General features: G+C 41.9%; 1 protein-coding gene across 2 annotated transcripts in view; it reads right to left on the bottom strand.

Annotated features, from left to right (window-relative positions):
- Positions 1-1,802: 1,802 nt before the first annotated feature.
- Positions 1,803-21,627, bottom strand: part of Tmem248 (transmembrane protein 248) — a 29,922-nt gene continuing 10,097 nt past the window's right edge. Inside the window, exons 2-7 of one of the 2 annotated variants that reach the window (XM_027948484.2) lie at positions 13,144-13,320; positions 9,974-10,259; positions 7,576-7,726; positions 6,740-6,923; positions 4,958-5,105; positions 1,803-4,465 (exon numbers count right to left, since the gene is read on the bottom strand). In XM_027948484.2, the coding sequence (XP_027804285.1) occupies positions 4,452-4,465; positions 4,958-5,105; positions 6,740-6,923; positions 7,576-7,726; positions 9,974-10,259; positions 13,144-13,302 (942 nt within the window). In that variant the 5' untranslated portion in view covers positions 13,303-13,320 and the 3' untranslated portion in view covers positions 1,803-4,451. The remainder of the gene's footprint in view (positions 4,466-4,957; positions 5,106-6,739; positions 6,924-7,575; positions 7,727-9,973; positions 10,260-13,143; positions 13,321-21,627) is intronic. The other variant, XM_027948483.2, reaches the window with a different exon arrangement.

Below are 21,627 nucleotides of genomic sequence, written 5' to 3'. Positions count from 1 at the left end.
GTGTCCAACAATGTTCTTGGTGCCTGGTACTAGCTATGTTGAACCCTTTCTGCATTGAACTGGGTATTTTTACAGAAGAGGAAAGGGACACAGAAAGGTTAACCCTTGGTGGCTGTCCAGCCTCTGGAAGGATGGCATAAAGGCGGTTGAGAAGGGGCCTGGGTTCATGACGCCCATGCTGTGCCTCAGTTCTGAAAACGTCCTCCTGGACAGCCAGGGAAGAATCCTCTTGCACACCACACCTCTAGGGGCCACTCAAGTGGCAACCAGGATGATCCTGTCCTCAGGTGGAAAACATGTCCCTGCAGGTCTCTACCATTCTCCATCCAGCAACAAACCAGGGCCTCTAATCTCCACATGGAATGCTTCCATCCTGAACACTCACATTTATCTTCAAATTGTTCGTCTCCCAAGATGCCCTGTGACCACCCCAACCGAAGTGCCATGTCCATCTGCTCTACCCAGGTAATCTTTATCTCATCACTACCTGACATTGGATTATTATTTCTATGTTGACGAACTGTCTCCCCAGCTAGAAGGTGTAAGGGCTCAGAAGGGGAGCCTTGTGTCTACGAAGTATCGTACTGCCAACTGTCAGTGACTGGCACGCAAGAGGAAGGAACCCAAGAAATATTTGTTATTGAATGAACAAAGGAGGCTCTTCAAAGAACCTGAATATCAAAACAAAACTCCACCCCTTCCCTCCCTTTCAACATAGCAATTAACTGCCATCTATTTTTCCATTTCAAACCACTCATGTACACCCTCAAATTGCAACTAGAATGGTATAAGTTTTTCAGATCTTCAGTGGTGAAAAGAAGAGGGGTTCTCACAAATGAGCAGAGAAATTTCTCTGAGACAGCAACAAAGCTCACAAGAAGCTCAGCTAGCTGCAGAGCTCCTCTGGTCTGTGTATTCATTCCACTTTCCTGGTAATCCTTGCTCATCTGTGAGTCTACAGGAACTTAAAGCACAGTGAGCCCAGAAGGAAAATGAAATGGTTTTAAAGTAAAATCTCTAACTTGAGAACCTAGTATGAATCAGATTTTATATAGCCTGTAAAATACTGAAAGGAGATGTGTTCTGTGTAATGATGGGAGGCAAACCTCATACACAAGATAAGAGTACAAGCAAAGAGAAGTGAGTAGCACAAGACATTCCAAGAACAGTGTCCCACCTGTTACAGAAAGAAGGTAGGAAGTGGTGAAGGAGGTGGAGACAAAGAGTCCATTGAGGTATCACCTTTCTCAATGCTAAGCCTGGCCCTAAGACTGACCTCATAAACCTGGCATCTAGCTGCAGGGTGAGAGAAGGACTGGAACCTCTGCCCACTGGAGAGGAGAAGAATCTGCACTAGTGAACACAACCTTCCTTTTGCCTCAGAAGCTACAGAGGATGTCATGTCTGTGGTGGCAGAGGAAGAACAGAGCTTGAGGAGCCCAGAGACAGCAGAGGGGACTGCAGTCTGCTGTTAACTGGGCCTGGTGCACCCGGGAAGGGAAGGGCGTCCTTAACTCCCTTATTTCTTCAATGCTCCCCACTGTGCACTGCTTAAGTCTTGGGGAGGATCTGGGTCAGGCCTGTCAGCTCTTACCGACCTTGTAAAAGACAAGAGGTTTTGTGCTCTTAGGAAAAAGACCCAGGCTTCGTGAGGCCACCTTAGTAGGAACAATGCCTACTGCTCATCCTAATAACAGGTGATGCTTCAAACAAACAGGTGCAAAAAACTTTCAAATGCTTATTGCACATGTTCTTCCCTCAGAAAATGCCCATCAAACTGGAGGAAAAGGAGACACTGGAAATAAATTCAGATGTTTTATTCTGTAAAGCACATATGCACATACTTCAAACACAGAAAATTAACCAGGGAGTTGAATGCCATAACAGATCAGCTTCTGACCATCATGCAGCAAGATAAGTGAAGTGGATCCGCTGGCCCTCATGACCCCAGTGCCTGCAGGAGGGCTGAAAACCAGTATGCTGAATCCTGAACCACCGCCAGAGAACACGCAGCAGAAATGGCAGGTTCCTAACAATGAGAAAACTTACAAATAGAATCAAAACTGATTCGAGTCATACAGTGACAGGACAAAAGGGAAAGGAAAGAGATCAATATGATCTGAACAACCATTTTAACAGTAAGTTGCTGACCTCTGAATGGACCTCCAGTCCAAGATGCCCAAGGACAAGCCAGTGCTGCTGCCCCCGAATGGCAAAGGGCCCCATCTATGACCCCTTCTAATACTGAGTCCACCAGCAGCAAGAGGAAGCTGAGGACTGAGCCTTGAATGCATGCACCCCAACAGTAACAGGCCCCTAACTTCCTGAGGGTCTGTGAAAGGCTCTTGGCCCAGGGCCTCTCCTCTTCCCCAGCCTTCCTTCACACACCTGCCTGTGTTGCTTTAAATCTTCGAGAATTACCTGCTGTGGTGAATGCTGGATTTTAAAGTGTATGTCTGGCCTCAGGACAAGACATACTGCCCAAGTACTTCTGGCACTTTCTCTCCCCATGCCTAACGTGTCCCTCCCCTGGTTACAGATTCCAGCACTCCCTGTAATTAAAGCAAGGGCAATTAACACTGGCAACTAGCTAGATGGAACAAAGCAGTGAAACTGACCTTTTTCACTTGTCTTTTTTCTTCTACATTACTCTGCCAGTTATGAGTCTATCCCTACAACTCCACTTCATTGGGATTCTATTAATTCAGTAGCAGTTTAATCTAAAATAGGATGGTTCTAATGATACTGACATTTCTAAAGGCCTGGCCAAATGGCTCTTTCTCAATCTTGTCTCATTACACTCTCAAAGTCTCTCAAGAAAAAACTAAATTAACAAATTAGTCATCCATCATGCAAGCAACTCACATCATACCAAAAAATAAAAATAAAAACTGTATAGACAAAAACTGTTACTGTGCTTGAAATGTACTAAAAGGAAAAAAAAAAAAAAAAGAAGAAGAAGAAATACTAACATATCAAATAGCTACAATGATTATTTTTTAACAATCTCGATAAAAGCCCACATTCAAAAAGGCCTGGTATAAAATGTTCTGGGTCAATGAACTTCAGGCTGCAGGAACTAATTCTAACTTAGAACAGACCTCAGACCTAAAGTGAAGGGAAAGAAGAAATGGTGGTCCTGTCCACGGTTTTAACTGCCCTTCTGCTATGACAGTGCCTGGGAGGACACAGAAGTCATCAACGACAATGAGTTATTAAGGCAGATTTGTTGAGAAACACAGCAACAACATACCAACAGGGACTGGAGAAAATAATGCACACTTCTGTTTCTGTTTAAATGTTGGAGGACCAGAGGGCAAAAGGGACAGAGGAAATAGGTAATCAAACATTTCTGGTCCTCCTTGACAAAAAGCAAATCAAAACTGCACCCCTTCAAATTTCACAGACGGGGTTTTCACGATATAGTAGTTGCCTTTCTCCTCCTGAAGATGTGTTGGTTATATAAAAATAAATGGAAACCAAAAATGAATCTCATTTCCAAAAACAAACAAGAAACCCTTTCCTGACCACTACGTTTCATTCTCTCTTCCTGTACCACTGTCTGCAGGCCAGAAGCAGAGCAGCGAGCTGTCACTCTACTCTAGGACCTCTTACTTAAATTTGTAAGCTATCTGAGTGAGGAAGCTGCTTTAACTTTTATGCAGAGGGAAGGAGCAACAAAGGGAAAAAAGACAGTAGAACATTCTGTGCCAACTGGAAAACCAGGTTCCTCACCATCCACATGGAAAATGAAACTTAGATCTTTACCATATAGGTGATTTTTAAATATTTCACTTTTTACTCAAGATAAAAGTACAAGTCTGTCCTAACTAGAGTAGTATTAAAATGTGACTATTTTATTTTTTCTTTAAAAAAATAACAAAAACAAAAACAGAAGATAGGTATGCTTCCTTGCAAGCAAAATGAAGTAAAAGGTATCTTTGTTGTTACTATAATTATTAAGCCACAGACACACAAAATCCACAAAATGGATTGGTGGCTTTGGAAATGCAGTATCATATCAAAGGTGCAGACTGTTTCAAACATTCTGTACACATTGGGCTGAAACAAGAACCAAAGCAAACCTCAACCCCACCAGCAGTGAGATGCCTGTGACCTTGGTTAAAAACACCAGGACTTGTTCCCCTGCATCAGGACACAGGAGCTATCTAGTGTTATGCATATCTATCCCAAGTCCACAGGCCCCCCAGGTGAGGCTGAAGAGTTCCAGCTGCACCCAGTGCCAAGCACGTGCATCGTGGACCAATTTCCAAATAGATTTTTATAAATATGTACAAATCAGTTACAGGCACTTGAAATGTCTTTGGCTGGAATAACCCAACGCTGCAAGATCATGTATTCACAGAGTGGCCAGGCCCTGGCTGGGTTCAGCAGGCAATCATTATGGTTCTCAGTCTCTCTCAGAAAACTGGAAGCTGCGGGATCAGGCTTCAGCCAAAGCCACCTAGAAGAGAGAAAGACAGGCAATCCAGTCCAACAGTGAGGCCCATGAGGGCTCCAGCAACCTCCCAGAGACCAGGCACACTGACTGCATGCACTGATCAGGTGGGGATTTATTCAGCCCCTTAGAAAACAATCTCACCTAGGCAGGAATTACTAGAAGTCTAAAGTCTTCTGCAAGCAGCAGTTGACTTGTGGAACCACTGTGCTGAGAGGTGCAGAAAGCAGCCCACTTGATCAGTGGTTCTCCAAGGGGGCTTCAGAGCACGTGCCGAGGTCGGCACCTCTGAACCGCTAAGGAGCCTGGGTCTATGGCTGAAAACCCAATATCACAATTCAGGGTCAGATAAAGACTACTTGTAATGAAAAGTCAGGGACAGACTTCTTTGGAGAAATAGTGCTGCTCACAATAAGTGGGGTAAAGAACTAACTGGGAATATCCATATACAGAATACCCTCCAGCAAAGTGTTGGGCCAGACTCCATCCCCAGCTTACCTACCTTCTCGGAACAAAATTCAGGATTGCTCTGACGCAATTTGCTGGGTCTGCCTTTGATAACAGCATAGCAAAACATGGTTATCACCATCACAAACAGGAAGTAACTGGTGTGCATGAGATGCAAATTTATTAGTGAACGGTCATCCTAAATAAACGAGAAAAAAACAGAAACATCTGCACTGAGTTCTGAATGACTTTAACACTGTTTCTGAAGCTGGGATTCCCAGCTCCAGACTGGCATCAGCCTCACTCTCAAGCTGAAACATAGGCCTCGCTTGTCATCACAACCCCACAGCTGACGCCCATTCAGTGGAGGCGCAGTGTCTTTCAGCACTGTGTCACCCACTCCTTCCTCTGCCTGGCCTCTAGCCCACACTGCCCACACCCCACCTTCCCAGGCCTCCTCCCTGTGGAGGCCCAACACCTGTCTTTAGCCCCCTCTCTTCTCTTCCCCAGACTGCCTTCAGGTTGAAGGCTCCAGCCTGAGTCCACCAGAAGGGCCTCAGCACTTCACCCTCCCCAGAGCCAGCTTCCTTCCTTCTGCATTTTACCATTTTCGTAAGGTCCTTGCTGACCATGTTGAGGTTTGTTGGGTTCTTTCCTCTGCAACCCCCCATATGCAATCTATCACCAGGCCCTGCTGCTTGTGGGAGAAACCCAGACATGCTTCCATTCCTTTTCCTTCCCATTTACATGTCCCAGGTGGCAGACCCATCTTTTTAATGCACTGCTTTACAAGGGCCTTGCTGCCCAACAAAGGTAGTGACCATCTGCCCCAGGAGAAAGGGTGAATGCCTCAGCTAGGCAGGGAGGGCCTTGTGGAACCTGGCACCTGCCCACCAGCCGCATCTCTCCTGCTCAGTTCTGGAGGTCCTTGGCCTACCAACTCCCACACTTGATAAAAATGAGCCATAGAGGCCAGGTGTGGTGTCCATACCTATAATCCCAGTGACTTGGGAGGCCAAGGCAGGAGGATGGCAAGTTCAAGGCGAGCCTGGGCAAATAGTGAGACCCTGTCCCTGTCTCAAAATAAAAAATAAAAAGGAGCTGGGGTTCAAACCCCAGTGCCACACATATGAACAAGAGCCACAGAAAAGGGAAAGGGCCAGGCCTAAAGAGAGAACTCCACCTAACGCCTGAGAACAGCAGTGCAGCCTTCACCAGGAGGAAGCTGGCATAGCACCTTCTCAACCAGACAGAAGGGCTTTCTCCTCCTTTCCTCAAGTCAGACCTATTCAGAATGCAACACCTCGCCCAAGACTCACGCCTCCTCCAAGGTCTACCTTTCTGAATTCCAAACAGAACTATCTATTGCTCCTGTTGATACTAACCACATATTCTGTGAATGGTTGCGGGCATCAGTGAGACCATGCAAACATCTCTTGCAAGCCCTACAGGTTAGGAGATAGCAGTTGCTGGGCAAAACAATAAATAAAGAAAATAATCAGGGGCTGGGGATGTGGCTCAAGCGGTAGCGCGCTCGCTTGGCATGCGTGCGGCCCGGGGTTCGATCCTCAGCACCACATACAAAGATGTTGTGTCCGCCGAGAACTAAAAAATAAATATTAAAAAATTCTCTCTCTCTCTTTAAAAAAAAAAAAAAAGAAAGAAAATAATCAAATTTTTCTTAGCCAAAAAGGTGGCCTGTTTTTCCAAATCTCCTTTATTCTACCCAGGACAACCTCAGCTGGAAATCTAGAGTCACAGGGACTAAGCTCACCCTTGGAAGTAACCAGGGCCTACACTCCCCATTCTAGGACACACACACATTTCACTTACATCTGGAACAATAACTGTAAGCTTGGGATTCAAAGCATGGTAGACTTTTCCGATGGCCCCCTTGTAACACCAAAAGGGATTGTAATCTTGAGCATATTTTGTGTTGGCATCCCTGGCTGTTGTGAAGATCTTGTACCAGAGTGTGGCGTTGCTGTAAGTGTCAGGAACGCAATGCGGTGGCTGCCTGCAAGCAGAGGGAAAGACCATCAGCGACCCGAGACTCTCCCCTGGCCACTCCCGCTGCACCGGGCATCCTCAACATGATACGTGTGGGAAATACACATGCTTCTTTGGGATGAAAATATTATATGTGTAGTTTCAGTCTTATTTTTTAAATAAACATGTAACAGGAAAACTACAGGCACTTGACATCTGGGTGTTGAGCAATGGAGTCTTGCCTCCAAAATTCAACTCACATCTGATGTGGCCACTGATGCTACTTTTACACCTACTCTCAAATTACCAAAATTCTTTACTCAAAGCTTTACATACAAACTTTTGCATTAGGCATTATTCATTTTCTGACCTCATCCTGCAAACCTCCAAATGTCTAAAATAGATATATCCCAGTACAATTCCTCAGCGTTCAGCACAGAACTCTTGTAAATACAGGATTTATCTTGTGTATCTCACATATTTCTTTACAGATCATTATCTCCTTTATATAGAGAGAGGCACAAAAGCCCAAGAAAGAACACCTTAAACATAAAGCAACACTGATGCTCAGAAAACTGCAGCAGGTTTCAGAAATAAAAATGTGTTTAATAGAAAGTAAGGTCCAATTTGTACCCTCAGATGTCTGGAATGGCTTATCAGACAGGAGTAGAGATACTTACACGGTCACAGGGAACACCCCAGGGGTGGCTGTGAGGGTCATGCAGGCTGTGAACACCACCTGCTCACAGTGACCATGAAGAGCACAGTCATCTGAGCTCCAAGCTGCAGGCAGCGTGAAGGTGATGTTTATCTCCTCGTGGGCTTCCCTGCCTGTGAAAGACAAACCCATTTTTTTTTTTTTTTTAAATAATGGCAAGAATTCATACATTCTTCTCTGGGATTCAAGTGAGTCATGAATATAAATCCACCCAGGGATTACCTGCCACCTGCCTTTGTGGGAACAGTCCTGATCCCAAGCATGAGACCTGTTCAACTAGCAGAGCCACCAAGTGGCATACAAAGAGATGCCCCTTTTCACCCAGGGCCTGAGATGCCAACCAAAGCCAAGGCAGCATCTGCACTGGAAAGCTTGACTAGGGGAATTTGCGTTGCTGTTCTAGACCCTGCAGCACACAGCACTCTCAAGTTGCTTCTGTCTGCTGACCTCATTTGTAAGTCACCAATATCCCTCGAATGTGGCCAAAGAAGGGTTAATGTTCCCTTTTTACATACAGAGGTCTATCAGATTTAAGAAAGATATTGGGACTGCTTAGTGATAGAGCTTAAACTAAAACCAAGAAGTTCTATATCGTGTGAGAAGATGATATGCATGCTTGCTACATGGAAAACCCAGAAGTCTTCATTACCATGGGATTAGCTCTCTATCAGACAACAGGAGACAGGCAGGCACTACAAATTCATTTAAGGACTTTACAAAAAAGCTTTCAGTAAACAAAGAGTCAAAGGTTAATCTTCCAAGCACTAAGAATCTCACATGAAGCCTTTTCTGATTTTTCCACTTCCAATGCCTTTTTGTCCTCCAGAACCATCAGTACCTCACAGGTGTAACATTAGTCAAAGGACAGTATCCATGTTTTTTTTTTTTTAATAGGTGTTTAGTTTTCATATTATCTAACAAGTGCTTATATATCATTTCTTTTGTGCCAGAAACTATTTTTAAGTGCCTGATAGATACGTCAACTCATGTTATTTTTGTCTCTTCTGTAATCCCAAAATTCCAACGGGAGCAGGTCAGATCTTAGACTGTTTCTAGTTCTCCCAGCAGCTAGCACAGGACTATCAATGGGCACTCAAACAATGCTCAGGTATGGTAGAGCACCTGCCTAGCATGCATGAGGCTCTGGGTTCAGTCCTTAGCACTGAGCAGGGAGGAAAGCAGACTAAAGACAATGTCCTCATGGTAAGTACTGAAAATTCCACAGGATAGACTCAATAAAAATTATGTGTTTGTACATACAATTGAGTCTTGAAAAACATAAGGGTTACCCTCCACCCAGTAGAAAATCTGAATATAACTTTTGAGTCCCCAAGAACTCAGTCTGACTGGAAGCCATACAGACAATGCAGTTGATTAGCACAGGTTGTGTGCTGTATCTATAGTATACATGTGGACTGACACACTAGTACAGCAAGATCACGTTTACTACAACATGCTGAACTACTAGTGAAGAGAGGAACTGCTCACTCAGCAATGATGATCGCCACCCAGTATCCTAAGTTGGATACTTATAACACTTGAGATCACAACAGCAGTAAGAAAGGACTATGAAATCATTGCAGTGGGCACTATAGTTAGTTTTATACAGTTACAATTTAATGCCATATTTTAGGTTTGCTCACATTTCTCTTGTCTGCAAATGTCAACACATATAATTCTGTTTACAAAATGCATTTTGATAAATTTGAACTTTTTATAAAAGACATATTTTAAGGTAGTAAATTATTTTTAAAAAATTACCAACAGGGCCAGGGTTGTGGCTCAGTGGTAGAACGCTTGCCTAGCATGGGTGAGGCACTGGGTTTGATCCCCAGCAACACAAAAAATAAAATAAAGGTATTGTGTCCACCTATAACTAAAAAAAAATATATTTTAAAAAAATTTACTAACATATCTACAATTTTTATATTTTCTTCAATACTTCTAGGCTACACAGCTCATCTATAAGTTTTTTTCAAATTGTTGCAAATCTCCACCAACCCCCCTGCAAAACAAATCCAAGTAAAATCAGACTGCTGTCCAAGAGGGAATTGTAAGACCGCAAACAGACTTTACAGTTTTTCTTTTTTTTTTTTTTTGGTGTGTATGGTGCTGAAGCTCAAACCCAAGACATCACAGGTGCGAGTTAAGTGCTCTACCACTGAGCTACACTCCCAGCCCATCAGTTTCTGATTTTAGTTACAAGCTTTTAGAAAGGGATTACTGTATGCTCAGTAAAACATGTGGTACACAAGCTTCCTTCTTGACCTCAGAACTTAAGCTCAACAAAAGGAGACACACATGCAAAAACAAACAGTATGATGAATAGACCCATATGTGGCTGACTATCACGTACACACCTGAAAGTCCAATCTGATGTCCTAAAATGGTCGAGTACAGATGGGTGACGTTGCGAGAGTAGCCTCCGAAGGGTTTGAGTGGGTCCAGGGTTAGGGTGATTGCAACTGAGATGTTAACTGGGCCTGAGTCCTCCAGGGTCTGGGGGGACTGAGTGGACACTTTGGACTGCCCACTGGTCATTGTGCTCTCCGGAGTTGAGGTGTCATTTGATAGATGCTTTAGTGTTTCGTTTTCTGATACGCACAAGTCCAAATCATTAAACCGCAGCAGAAAAGTATTCCAATCCTTCAGTAAAGTGAGATAGAGAGAAAGAAACATGAGCAGTCCCAGAGTCTCCTACCGCAGGGACACAGTCATAACCCTCAGTGTGGTGCAACCTCACAAGAGAAGCCCATGATGTGGAGTCAATCGCTGTACCACCACCATGCACTGGCAGGACAGTGCAGTCTGCCTACTCACTGCCACATGCACACCAAAAAGAAAAACTACTGTGCCATAAGACAGCAAATACCCTATGAGATTAAACAAACACTTGAGCAAAATGTGTTTTTTTTTTTAAACCCAGCTTATTATACTTTTTAAAAGAAGATCTAGCTTCAGAATCAAACTTGAAAAAAAGTACTAAATAATAAAAGCACTAATCCAAATTCATTTCAGAGTTACAATGATAATTTTTTAAAACAATTCCTCAACAGGTTAATTCTACATACACTGCTTTCTCTTCCTAGAACACAAAACAGCAGTAAAGCCGGATGCTCATCTGGTGCTTGCTCCCACTTTAGGAAGGGCACAGAGTGTGTTTGCAGTGCTGTCCTCCTCTTCCTGTTCTTTCTCTTTTTTGCACTGCTACGAATAGAACCCAGGGCCTTGTGCAGACCAGGCAAGTGCTCGACCACTGAGCTGCATCCCCAGCTCCAGACTTCTCTCCTAACGTCACATCCTGCTGTCATGCATCAATGACTTAAATCATAATACAGTTTTTAAAACACAGCTGATTATGTCATAGAGAAACAGATGCCAGTATCTATAAAGAACCCAACAAGAATCTATTTTAAATTTAACAGAAACCCAGAGATTTTTTTGCAGGGGTAAGAGGGTAAATGGGGACTGAATCCAGAGGCATTTAACCACATCCCCAGCCCTGCTTTATTATTTTTTTTGGAGAAAGGGCCTCACTAAGTTGCTAAAGCTGGCGTTGATTTTGAGATCCTCCTGCCTCAGCCTCCCAAGCCACTGGAATTAGAAGCAAACAGTATTAATTTTAAAAGCATTTGAGTAATTCCCAGGAAGTCAGGAAATCTATCTTATAGCATCATTACAACTGTATGTTGACATTTACTAAGATAAACGGATATATCATATTTCATTTTTCCTAATGCCTACAAACTCAGTAGAAACATCAGGATTGAGAAGTGAACATTCTAATCTTATCCCAGCAAATCACAGACATGAAAAAAATCAAGGCCCAGAGCATATTAGGGGCTCTCAATTCCACTGTTGAAGGAAGAATTAAGTTCTGATTTGCAGCCCAAAATTTTCCCATGCATTCCTGCCTTTCCAAATCCCATACTGAAAGGCCAGCCAAAGCCAACACCAGGAGCCACTTTGAATATCAAGGGCTCATTGCCCAGAATAAATCTTTTTTTTTTTTTATTTTTTTTTTAGTTATAGTTGGACACAATACCTTTATTTTGCTTATTTATGTTTATGTGGTGCTGAGGAGTATACCCAGCACCTCACATGTGCTAGGCAAACGCTCTACCGCTGAGCCACAACCCCAGCCCCCAGAATAAATCTTAACCATTGGCCTTGGTTGCATATTCCACAGGAGTTTGAGCTCTGCAAGTAAGAAATGCCAGGATGGGCTGGGGATGTGGCTCGGGCGGTAGCGCGCTCGCCTGGCATGCGTGCGGCCCGGGTTCGATCCCCAGCACCACATACAAACAAAGATGTTGTGTCCACCGAAAACTAAAAAATAAATATTAAAAAAATTCTCTCTCTCTCCCTCTCTCTTAAAAAAAAAAAAAAAAAAATGCCAGGATGTAGCAGAGATCTGATTGTGACTAGAATGTCCATTTTCAGCTTTAATGTGATTACAGCAACTTTTAAGGATTCAGGCAGAGGCAAGACAGAGGAAGAATTAAGTCAGCCAATATGTGCCCTGATAAGAAACTCTTTGAAAGGGTTCCATAATAAAAATAGCTTAAACTTGTTACTTGACCTATGTAAGACAGTTTGTGTGTGAAGACTGTCCCCACTGCCAAGATCACCTCCAATCTAGAATGCCAAAGAGAACAAGAGAAAGCCACAGTCCCAATTTGAGAACCCTCTCCTCTCCAGCACAAGGCACACAAACGCACACTCAGCAGAGCAACACTACCACCCCAATCTCACCCACATCCACCAGCAGGCAAGCAGGAAGAAAGATGCAAGAGGAGACGCTCCAGGGAAGACAGACTCTGTTCTACCACCCAAAACACTTACCATTAATCCAGCATCGTCTCTACTCATTAATTTAAAAAACTGATTCACTTCTATTAAACAAGAACTATTAAATTTGTTGTTTTCTAATATATAAAATACACAACTTTCAAAATCTGCACTACATGTGTCCCAACTATTACATGCCTAAAGATCAGTGCCCCAATAACTTACTTAAATTGTTGAAAATGTACAATCTAAATGGCAAGTTTATAAATAACTGAAGATTTCCATGATTAAAAAAGAGATATATATTTGGAAATAAGATCCTACTTTCAAATTTCTTTAGAATCCCTTCTTGGCCAATAAAAAGGCCATCAGAACAGCTGATAAAATTCAATGACGATGTGTGACTTTGAAGTACCAAATTTTCAATTTTTGCAAATAGCAGTAAGCAACTTAATTATAAATATCAAAGAAGTGAATTCTCTAGCTTCTTGAAACAAATCATTTTAAAAATATACTCTCCAAACCACATCTGTTTTATTGCTGAAATATTAACCAGCAGCATTATTTAAATCAAACAATAATATTTCCTAACAAAGTGAGTTGAGGGGTGGAAGACAGAAAATTCTGAATAAAAACCCATGTTTCTCACCAGGAACAAAAAATCACAACTAAACAAAGGCATGCAGAGAGCCAAAAGACACTTCACCCTTAAGCCCAAGAGAAGTTAGAATATACTGACCTCTGCCATTTCAGGTGACTTGATCTCCTTGATCTTGAAGAAATAGCCCAGGGTCAGGAACGCTATTGCCATGGCACTCACGCTGATCATGAAGACCACCAGGGGGGGCCGACTGCTGACATGCAGCTTCAGGCTCTCCAGGGGGCTGGCGCTCAACATTATTGTGACCAGCTCCACCTGAAAGAAATGGATCATCAGACGTGTAGACTGATTCTCACTTTTGTTTCCTTTAGTAGTGCTGGGTGTTAGGGGAGACACTTGTAGTTGAACCTGAGAAATGACTGACCAATAAATTAATTCAAGGGGCTGGTACTGTGACTCAGTGGAAGAAGAGCAAATGCTTGGCACGTGCAAGGGTCTGGATCCAATTCCCAGCACCAAAATTAATTAATTAATTAATTAAAAGACTAAAAGGAAAAAGCAGTAAACGCTGACTGCTATTGCCTCAAAGTGGTTAGATTTTGAAAGATATGCTCTGTCTTTCTTTCAGACTGAACCATCTAAATATCTATAATGAGCGGGCTGGGGATGTGGCTCAAGCGGTAGCGTGCTCGCCTGGCATGCGTGCGGCCCGGGTTCGATCCTCAGCACCACATACAAACAAAGATGTTGTGTCCGCCGAAAACTAAAATAAATAAATATTTTAAAAAATAAATAAATAAATATCTATAATGAATACCACTACTTCCATATTACTTAAAAAGATGTTTAAGTATGTCACTGGACAGAAATAAATTAAAAATGTTTTCATTTCTCACCACTAAAAACCTAAATTCTGTGTATTCGACACCATTCTACTGACTACCCCATCACTCGTGTGCACCTGTACCTGGCACACAGTGGGTACTCAATAAATACTAAATACTGGATTTCATCACTCCCCTGCTTAAACAGTCCACCAACCCAGGATGAAGTCTGTGACCGCGCCCGATCTTGCCCTGTGGACCTTTCCAACTTGACCACCATCAGCTCCCCCCACACTGGACTCTGATGGGGACTGCACTCCATCTGAGCGTGGGCTAGGAGTAATATCATCAACAGTGTTGTCTTCTAGTCCACGAGCATGGCTGGGATGCCCTTTCCATTTATTCAGGTTTTCTTTATTTCAACAATGTTTTCCATTTTAGTAGTGTAAGCTTACACTTCTTTTGTTTATTCCTAAGTATTTTATTTTGCTTGAGGTTTTTAAGCATGACCTATTTTGTGACCCTTTACACCTGCCTGAGAAGCTTTTCCTGAGAGCTCACATGCATGTTCTTCAGGACAGCAGGCCTCTGCCCCAAGGCTCCCTGACCACACTGACCTGCCCCAGCTCCCTGCTTTGCTCCCTCCACAAGGCTCAGTGTCCACCTGAAATTTCATCACTTGTCCATGCTGTCCCCCCATTGTGAGATCTACTGAAGCAGAGATCTTCTGCCTGTCTTCAGCCCTGCCCCTGGTTCCTAAACACAGCTGGCACACAACCAACAAGTGTGAGCGTACCACATTCACAAAAAACAACCCCTTAAAGTCTGTACCAGTTTTTAAATTTTAGAGACAAAAAGGTAAATGAACAGACTCTAAGAACTCAAAATACACACTTCAGACCAGCCAGGCTGGGCCTCATGTCTTCACAGGAGCTCTCTGAGATGGAAAATAACATTTATCCCCCTCTCCTCAGATGAAAATTCAGTCCTTAAACTGGCAAGTACCATTATCCAAGCATGTTTTCTGTACTTTTACTACATGTATATATGCAAAGATATAATTACTAATACTATTTGAATTTTTTTTTTTTTTTTTTTTTGGAATGACCCACATTCCCAGCCCTTTTGGACTCAACTAAGTTGCTAAAGAACTCGTTTCTGAGGCTGGCCTTGAACTTGCGATCCTCCTGCCTCAGCCTCTGGAGTCACTAGAATTATAGGTATGCGTCAACCCTCATACATTTCCACTTTACATTCTGTTTCTGAGATTTATCTTTTGATCTATGCCCATATGGTCCTCTGAATGTAACTGATACATATCTAAATATAAATGTAGATATAGATTTATATCCAGATGGCTACCTGAGATATATATATATATCTAGCTGAGATAATTCAACTACAGAATAGATGGCTGGACAGAAAGAAATATCCCAGCTAGGTTCTTCCCACTGTTTCACCCACAAAGGGACTTACAATGAGTACTAGAATGGCTCTAGTTCCAGTCATTCATGGAGTTAGGGTCCCCCTTCAACCTGACCTGATATGATCCAGAATGCTCTATAAGCAGGTTGTCCCAGGTTACACTTCCCCCACCCAGAACATGCAATTAAAGGCCTTGCTTGCTGGGCATAGTGGTGCATACCTGTAATCCCAGAGCTCGGGAGACTGAGGCAGAAGGACCTCAAATTCAAAGCCAGCCTCAACAAAAGCAAGACACTAAGCAACTCAGTGAGACCATCTCTAAAAGGCCTGCTCTATTTCCCAATACCTGTGCTGAGCCTTGATGCTCTGTCGTACCACGTTGAGCCAACTAGATGGATGTAAAATGGTATATATCACTCTAAACTTCACCTCCAGAAACCCAGCACCTCCTTTTTATTCGGGGTGGGGGGAAACCAGGAATTGAACTCAGGGGCACTGAGCCACATCCCCAGCCCTTTTTCGTTTTTGTTTTTGTTTTTTTTAGAGACAGGGACTCATTGAGTTGCTTAGCACCTTGCCATTGCCAAGCTGGCTTTGAACTTTGATTTTCCTGCCTCAGCCTACCAAGCCACTGGGGTTACAGGCGTGCTCCACCACGCCCAGTGACCTCTTCACTTTTTTATCACCCTTTTGGGTCCATTCAAAAGTGAACTGCCTAAATGGTTTGGTCATTTACTACTGCCCCCCCCGCCCCCTCCCCCGCAAGTTGTAGAGACACACAATACTTTATTTACTTACCTTTATGTAGTGCTAAGGATCAAACCCAATGCCTCACATGTGCCAGGCGAGTGCTTTACCACTGAGCCACAACTCCAGCCCCCCTTTTATGTTTTTTACATGCTTTTTTTTTTTTTTTTTAGTTTTAGATGGACAATACCTTTATTTATTTATTTATTTATTTATTATGTGGTGCCAGGGATTGTACTGACCACTGACCCACATTTGCCTCATACATGCCAGGCAAGCACTATACCACTGAACCACAACCCCAGCCCCTCTTGAATCTTTAACAATTTTATAGTCTCTGGATTTTCTTTAATATGATTTATGATATGCCTTGTCATATAAAGAGTTCTTGACTTTTTAAAAATAGCTTTATTAGAGATATCTCTAATTCACAGACTATACAAATTACCCATCTGAGGTATACAATTCAATGGTTTTTAATATACTCACAGATTTGGGCAACCATCACGAGTATGGAGAGATCATAATTTTCAAACATTTTTATCACCCACTAAAGAAACTCCATACCCTTTACAGCAATCCACATTTCCTTTAGCCCTGAAGCAACCACTAATGATGCTCCTCATCTCTCTAGATCTGCCCATTCATTTCAAATAAATGCAATTAGACTTCACTTAGACTAATGTTTTCAAGGTTCATCCATGTTGTAGCACACAACGATACTGTATTCCTTTACTGCCAAAAATATTCCACTGAACAAGATCTCTAACTTGTACATGTTTTGTTTATCCATTCATTAGATGGTGAATGTCTGGGTTTCCACTTTTCAGCTACTGTAAATAATCCTATGAACATGTGTGAAGGTTTTTGTGGGGATAGGTTTTCATTTCTCTTGGCTACAGACCTAGAAGCGCCACTGCAAGGTCTATTTAATCTTCTGAGGAACTGCCAGGCTCTTTTCCAAAGCAGTTGCACTATTTTGCATTTCACTAGCAGTGTAAAAATGTTCCAATTTCTCCACAATGTTGCCAACACTCATTTATTATAACAACCCTACTGTACACAAGGTGGTATCTCACTTCAATTTGACTTGCATTTCCTCGATTGATAGTTCTTGACTTTAATGTATTTAAATCTATCACCTATTTCCTTTCATGATTGTGTATGTATGAATTATTTGGGAATCCCTTCCCAATACTATCATCATAAAGACTTTTTCATTTTCTTCTACAAATTTTATAGTTCTGTTTACTTTTAGTCTTTCCTCTATTTGGAATTAGTTTGGAAAGCCTGGAACCAGCTCTCTTCTTATAATCTTGCTCCATTCGGGTGGCCAATTGCCCAGCCCATTTACTGAACTGCTCACCCTTTCCTGGTGGGTTTACAATACCACCTCTCTCACACAGCAAGCTTGCATGTGTACCTAGGTTTGTTTCTAGGCTTCTATTGTTTGTTTCATCACTGTCTCTCTCTCCCCCTACCTTAGTACCATGCAGCTTTAAATTTTGCTATCAACCACAAGAATTCTACCATTTATTGTTATTATTCAAAATGGTCTTGGCTAGCCAGGTGTGGTGGTGCATGCCTGATTCCCAGCAATTCTGGAAGCTGAGGCAGGAGGATCAATTTCAAGGCCAGACTCAGCAACTTACTGAAACCCTGTCTCAAAATTTAAAATAAAAAGGGCTGAGAGTATAGCTCAGTGGAAAGCACCAAATCTCCAGCACCGCCCCCCCCACACAAAAAAAAAAAAAAGGAAGAAAGAAAGAAACAGTTGTCGTGGCTATTCTCTGCTCTTCAATCTCCCACGTGAATTTTAGGTTCCAACTACAAGTTCCCAGAAATTCCTGCTAAGATTTAAGTGGAAATTAAAGTAAATTCACTAATTCGGGAAGTCTTTATAATATTGTCATTTCCTAAACGATGAATGTAGTATTTCCCTCTAATATTTGGGTCTACTTCTTTTGTTCTTTCTTTTCTTTTCTTTTTTTTTTTTTGGTACCAGGGATTGAACTCAGGGGTACTTGACCACTGAGCCACATCCCCAGCCCCATTTTGTATTTTATTTAGAGACAGGGTTCTCACTGAGTTGCTTAGTGCCTCACTTTTTGCTGAGGCTAGCTATGAAATAGCGATCCTCCTGCCTTAGCCTCCGGAGCCACTGGGATTACTGGCATGTGCCACCATACCTGGCCTACTTTTCTTTTTCAATAATTTTTTAAAACTTTCTCTGGTGGCACATATTTGTTCCCCAGCATCACATAAAAATAAACAAAGATTTAAAAAACAAACAAACAAAAACTTTCTCTGGTGGGTGAGAGGGCTGGGCATGTAACTCAATGGCAGAGCACAAGCTCAGCATGCCCAAAGCCCTGAGTTCAAACGCCAGCACCACTTGTAAAAACTTTCTTGAAAGTTCATTATTTATCTTGTCAGATTCAAAGACATACTAACTCATCTGGCTATTGCTGAAGGTATCCTCTAGCAATTACAATGTCTATTGTTATTGAGTTTATACAAATGAAAAAGACTTTTACATCCTGATCTTGATGTCAGGCTCTGCTGAATATTTTAAATTCTAACCAGCCTGTTTGTGCCTTCACTTGAGTTTTCTATATAGATGATCATACCACTTGTAAACAAAAGTATGATCTTCCTTTCCAACCTTTTATCAATTATGTTCTTTTTTTATTACTAGGATTAGTACCTTCAATGAAATGATGAATAGAAATGGCAATAATAGGAATTCTTGCCTCATTCCTGGCTTTACAGAAAATGTTTATAAACTTCACTGTTGGGGATGTAGCTCAGTTGGTAGAGTGCGTGCCCTGCATGCACAAGGCCCTGGGTTTGATCCCCAGCTCCACAAAAATAGATAGATAGATAGATAGATAGATAAGGTGTTTGTTATGCTTCTACTGGAAATCTCTCACCTTCTGTTCCAAGTTTGCAAAGAAATGTTTATTGTAAATGTCATTTTAATTTTGGTGCCAGGGATTGAACCCACAGCCTTTTGCATGTTAAGCATGTACTCCAGCAACGTGCTTACAACCCCTAGCCAAGTGCTAGACTTTATGAATGTTTCATCTGCAATTTTCCAAGCAATCAATTTTCCTCCTTTAATCTCTTAACATGAACTGCTTGCTCTTTTTCATGTTGACTAATATTTGCACTCTACACGAGTTTAATGTGCTCTTTTTTTTTTTGTAGAGGCTCTCTTTTACTCTGGCACTGGAGGTTAAATCCAGAGCCTTGTGCGTAAAAAGCACATGCTCTACCACAGAGCTACAATCCCAGCTCCTGGTAATGATTTTTTTAAAACTACACTAATGATATGTTTGCTAAATTCTATTCTAAATTTTCATATCTATTCATAAGTGAGATAAGAAAATTATAGGCCCCTACCATACTCTGTATTTACTCACTTTCTAGAGCATTGTGAATAAGTTACACACTTCTATATCTTAAGAAATTGGATAGACGTTGGCCAGAAAAATCATCTGAGTTTGCCAAGTTTTTGTTTGGTTTAGTATTTTGGTAGGGTTAACTTAATCACGTTTTTTAATGGCTATAAATCTGTTTATACTTCTATGGAGTCAATTTTGACGATATATTATTCTAACAAATTAACCACTTTATGTTGGTTGTTAAACTTTATGGCACAGTATCAATTTGTGATTTGCTCAATTTTTAATGTATTTGTAGTTATATTTTCTTCAGTGCGTGTTTTTCGTGTTCACCTTCTCTTTTCTATGAACCTTTCCAGAACTTTGTTACATTCATGTTTTCAAAAAAACAGTATTTGTTTTTAGAGATTGTATCTGGACCACTTTTTTGTTTTCTAGTTTCAATAATTTCTATACTTTTCTTTCCTGTGGTACTAGGGCTTGAACCTAGGGCCTCAAACACACATACTAGTCAAACACTCTACCACTGAGCTACAACCCCAGCCCTACATATTTATTATTATTTTCCTTCATCAGCTTTCTTTGGATTTACTCAGTTGAGTTTTTCTAACTCAGTCAACTGGAGTCTCAATTTGTATTTTTTAAATTTTCTTTGCTAAGTAAACATAATATAAATTTCATAATATAAATTGCCCTACATGTCCCCTCCTGTAGCTGTATTCCTTTCTCCCACCTCTTCTACCAATATAATCCAACAGCACATACTGTTGTTTTTCTTCCAAAAAGCATACTTCAGAGCCACCCACAGACTAACACCTGATCAGTCCTCACAGCCCTGATACCTCTACTCCAAGTTCCCTGAGTACCTCTGTCTACATGATCTCCACATCCCAGTTCCCTGAGTACCTCTGTACCCACAAGATCTCCACATCCAGGTTCCCTGAGTACCTCTGTACCCACAGGATCTCCATATCCAGGTTACCTGAGTACCTCTGTACCCACAGAAACTCCACATCCAAGTTCCTGAGTACCTCTGTACCCACATGATCTCCACATCCAGGTTCCCTGAGTACCTCTGTACCCACAGGAACTCCACATCCAAGTTCCCTGAGTGTTGTACCCATAGGATCTCCACATCCAATTTCCCTGAGTACCTCTGTACCCACAGGATCTCCACATCCAAGTTCCCTGAGTACCTCTGTACCCACAGGATCTCCACATTCAAGTTCCCTGAGTACCTCTGTACCCACAGGATCTCCACATCCCAGTTCCCTGAGTACCTCATACCCACAGGATCTCCATGTCCAAACAAACATATCTGCTTTCTAACCACCCTGACTCTTCCTATGTTCTCCATTTCAGTCCAATCCTCAGAAAACACCCTAGACTTCTGCCTCATCATCTGTATTCTAGCAATTACTGAATGCTAACAAGTCTATTTCTTTAACATTCCTTTCTGAACTTGCTTTTTATTTCGTTCTGCAATTCATCCCTTTTGTGACTCTAAAAGTTTAAACTGGATCTGTCACTTGTCAAATAATTCAGTCTCATGTTACTGTCAAGAGTAACTTTTCCAAATGCAAATCTAATCATGTTCCTGCTGAAATCTTTGAGCGCTCCAAATGACCAAAAGATCAAGTCCATGTGTCTTAGAATGGCAGTCCACCGTGAGCTAGGTCTTGTCTACTTCTCAATATACCGTATTCCACCTGCTTGCAATTCCCAGAACATACTGGACAAAGCTGTAGCTTGAAGCTTTTAAGTCCACTGGTCCTCTCAACTTTCATGAATGACATCCCTTTCATCCTCTCCCAAGACTCAATGGTTACCTCCTCTATGGAATTGTTTCAGGCCCCTCCCAGCAACCCCTTGGAGAAAAGTGACCATTTTGACTTTTAAACACAGACTATGCTTGTAAAATGTCTTGCACAAGCCTGAGACATCTGACTGCTGTTGCCCATGTCAGTCTACCTTCCCAACCAAGCCGTCAGCCTTGTCTCTGCTCCTCAATATCTAGACATAAAACAGACAAGTGAGAAGGGAGGGAAGGGGAAAGGCTACCGATGGGTACTAAGTTATAGTCAGACATAAGCAAGTAAATAACTATGTGACAACAACGTACTGCATATTTCAAAAGGCTAAAGGAAGGATTTTGAACATTTTATCATAAAGAAACTGTGAATGTTTGAAGAGAAAGATTTATCTGATTTAAACATTAC

The sequence above is a fragment of the Marmota flaviventris genome, chromosome 19 (assembly GCF_047511675.1).
Source record: "Marmota flaviventris isolate mMarFla1 chromosome 19, mMarFla1.hap1, whole genome shotgun sequence".
NCBI lineage: Eukaryota > Metazoa > Chordata > Mammalia > Rodentia > Sciuridae > Marmota > Marmota flaviventris.
This window is presented reverse-complemented; position numbering and strand designations above follow the sequence as displayed.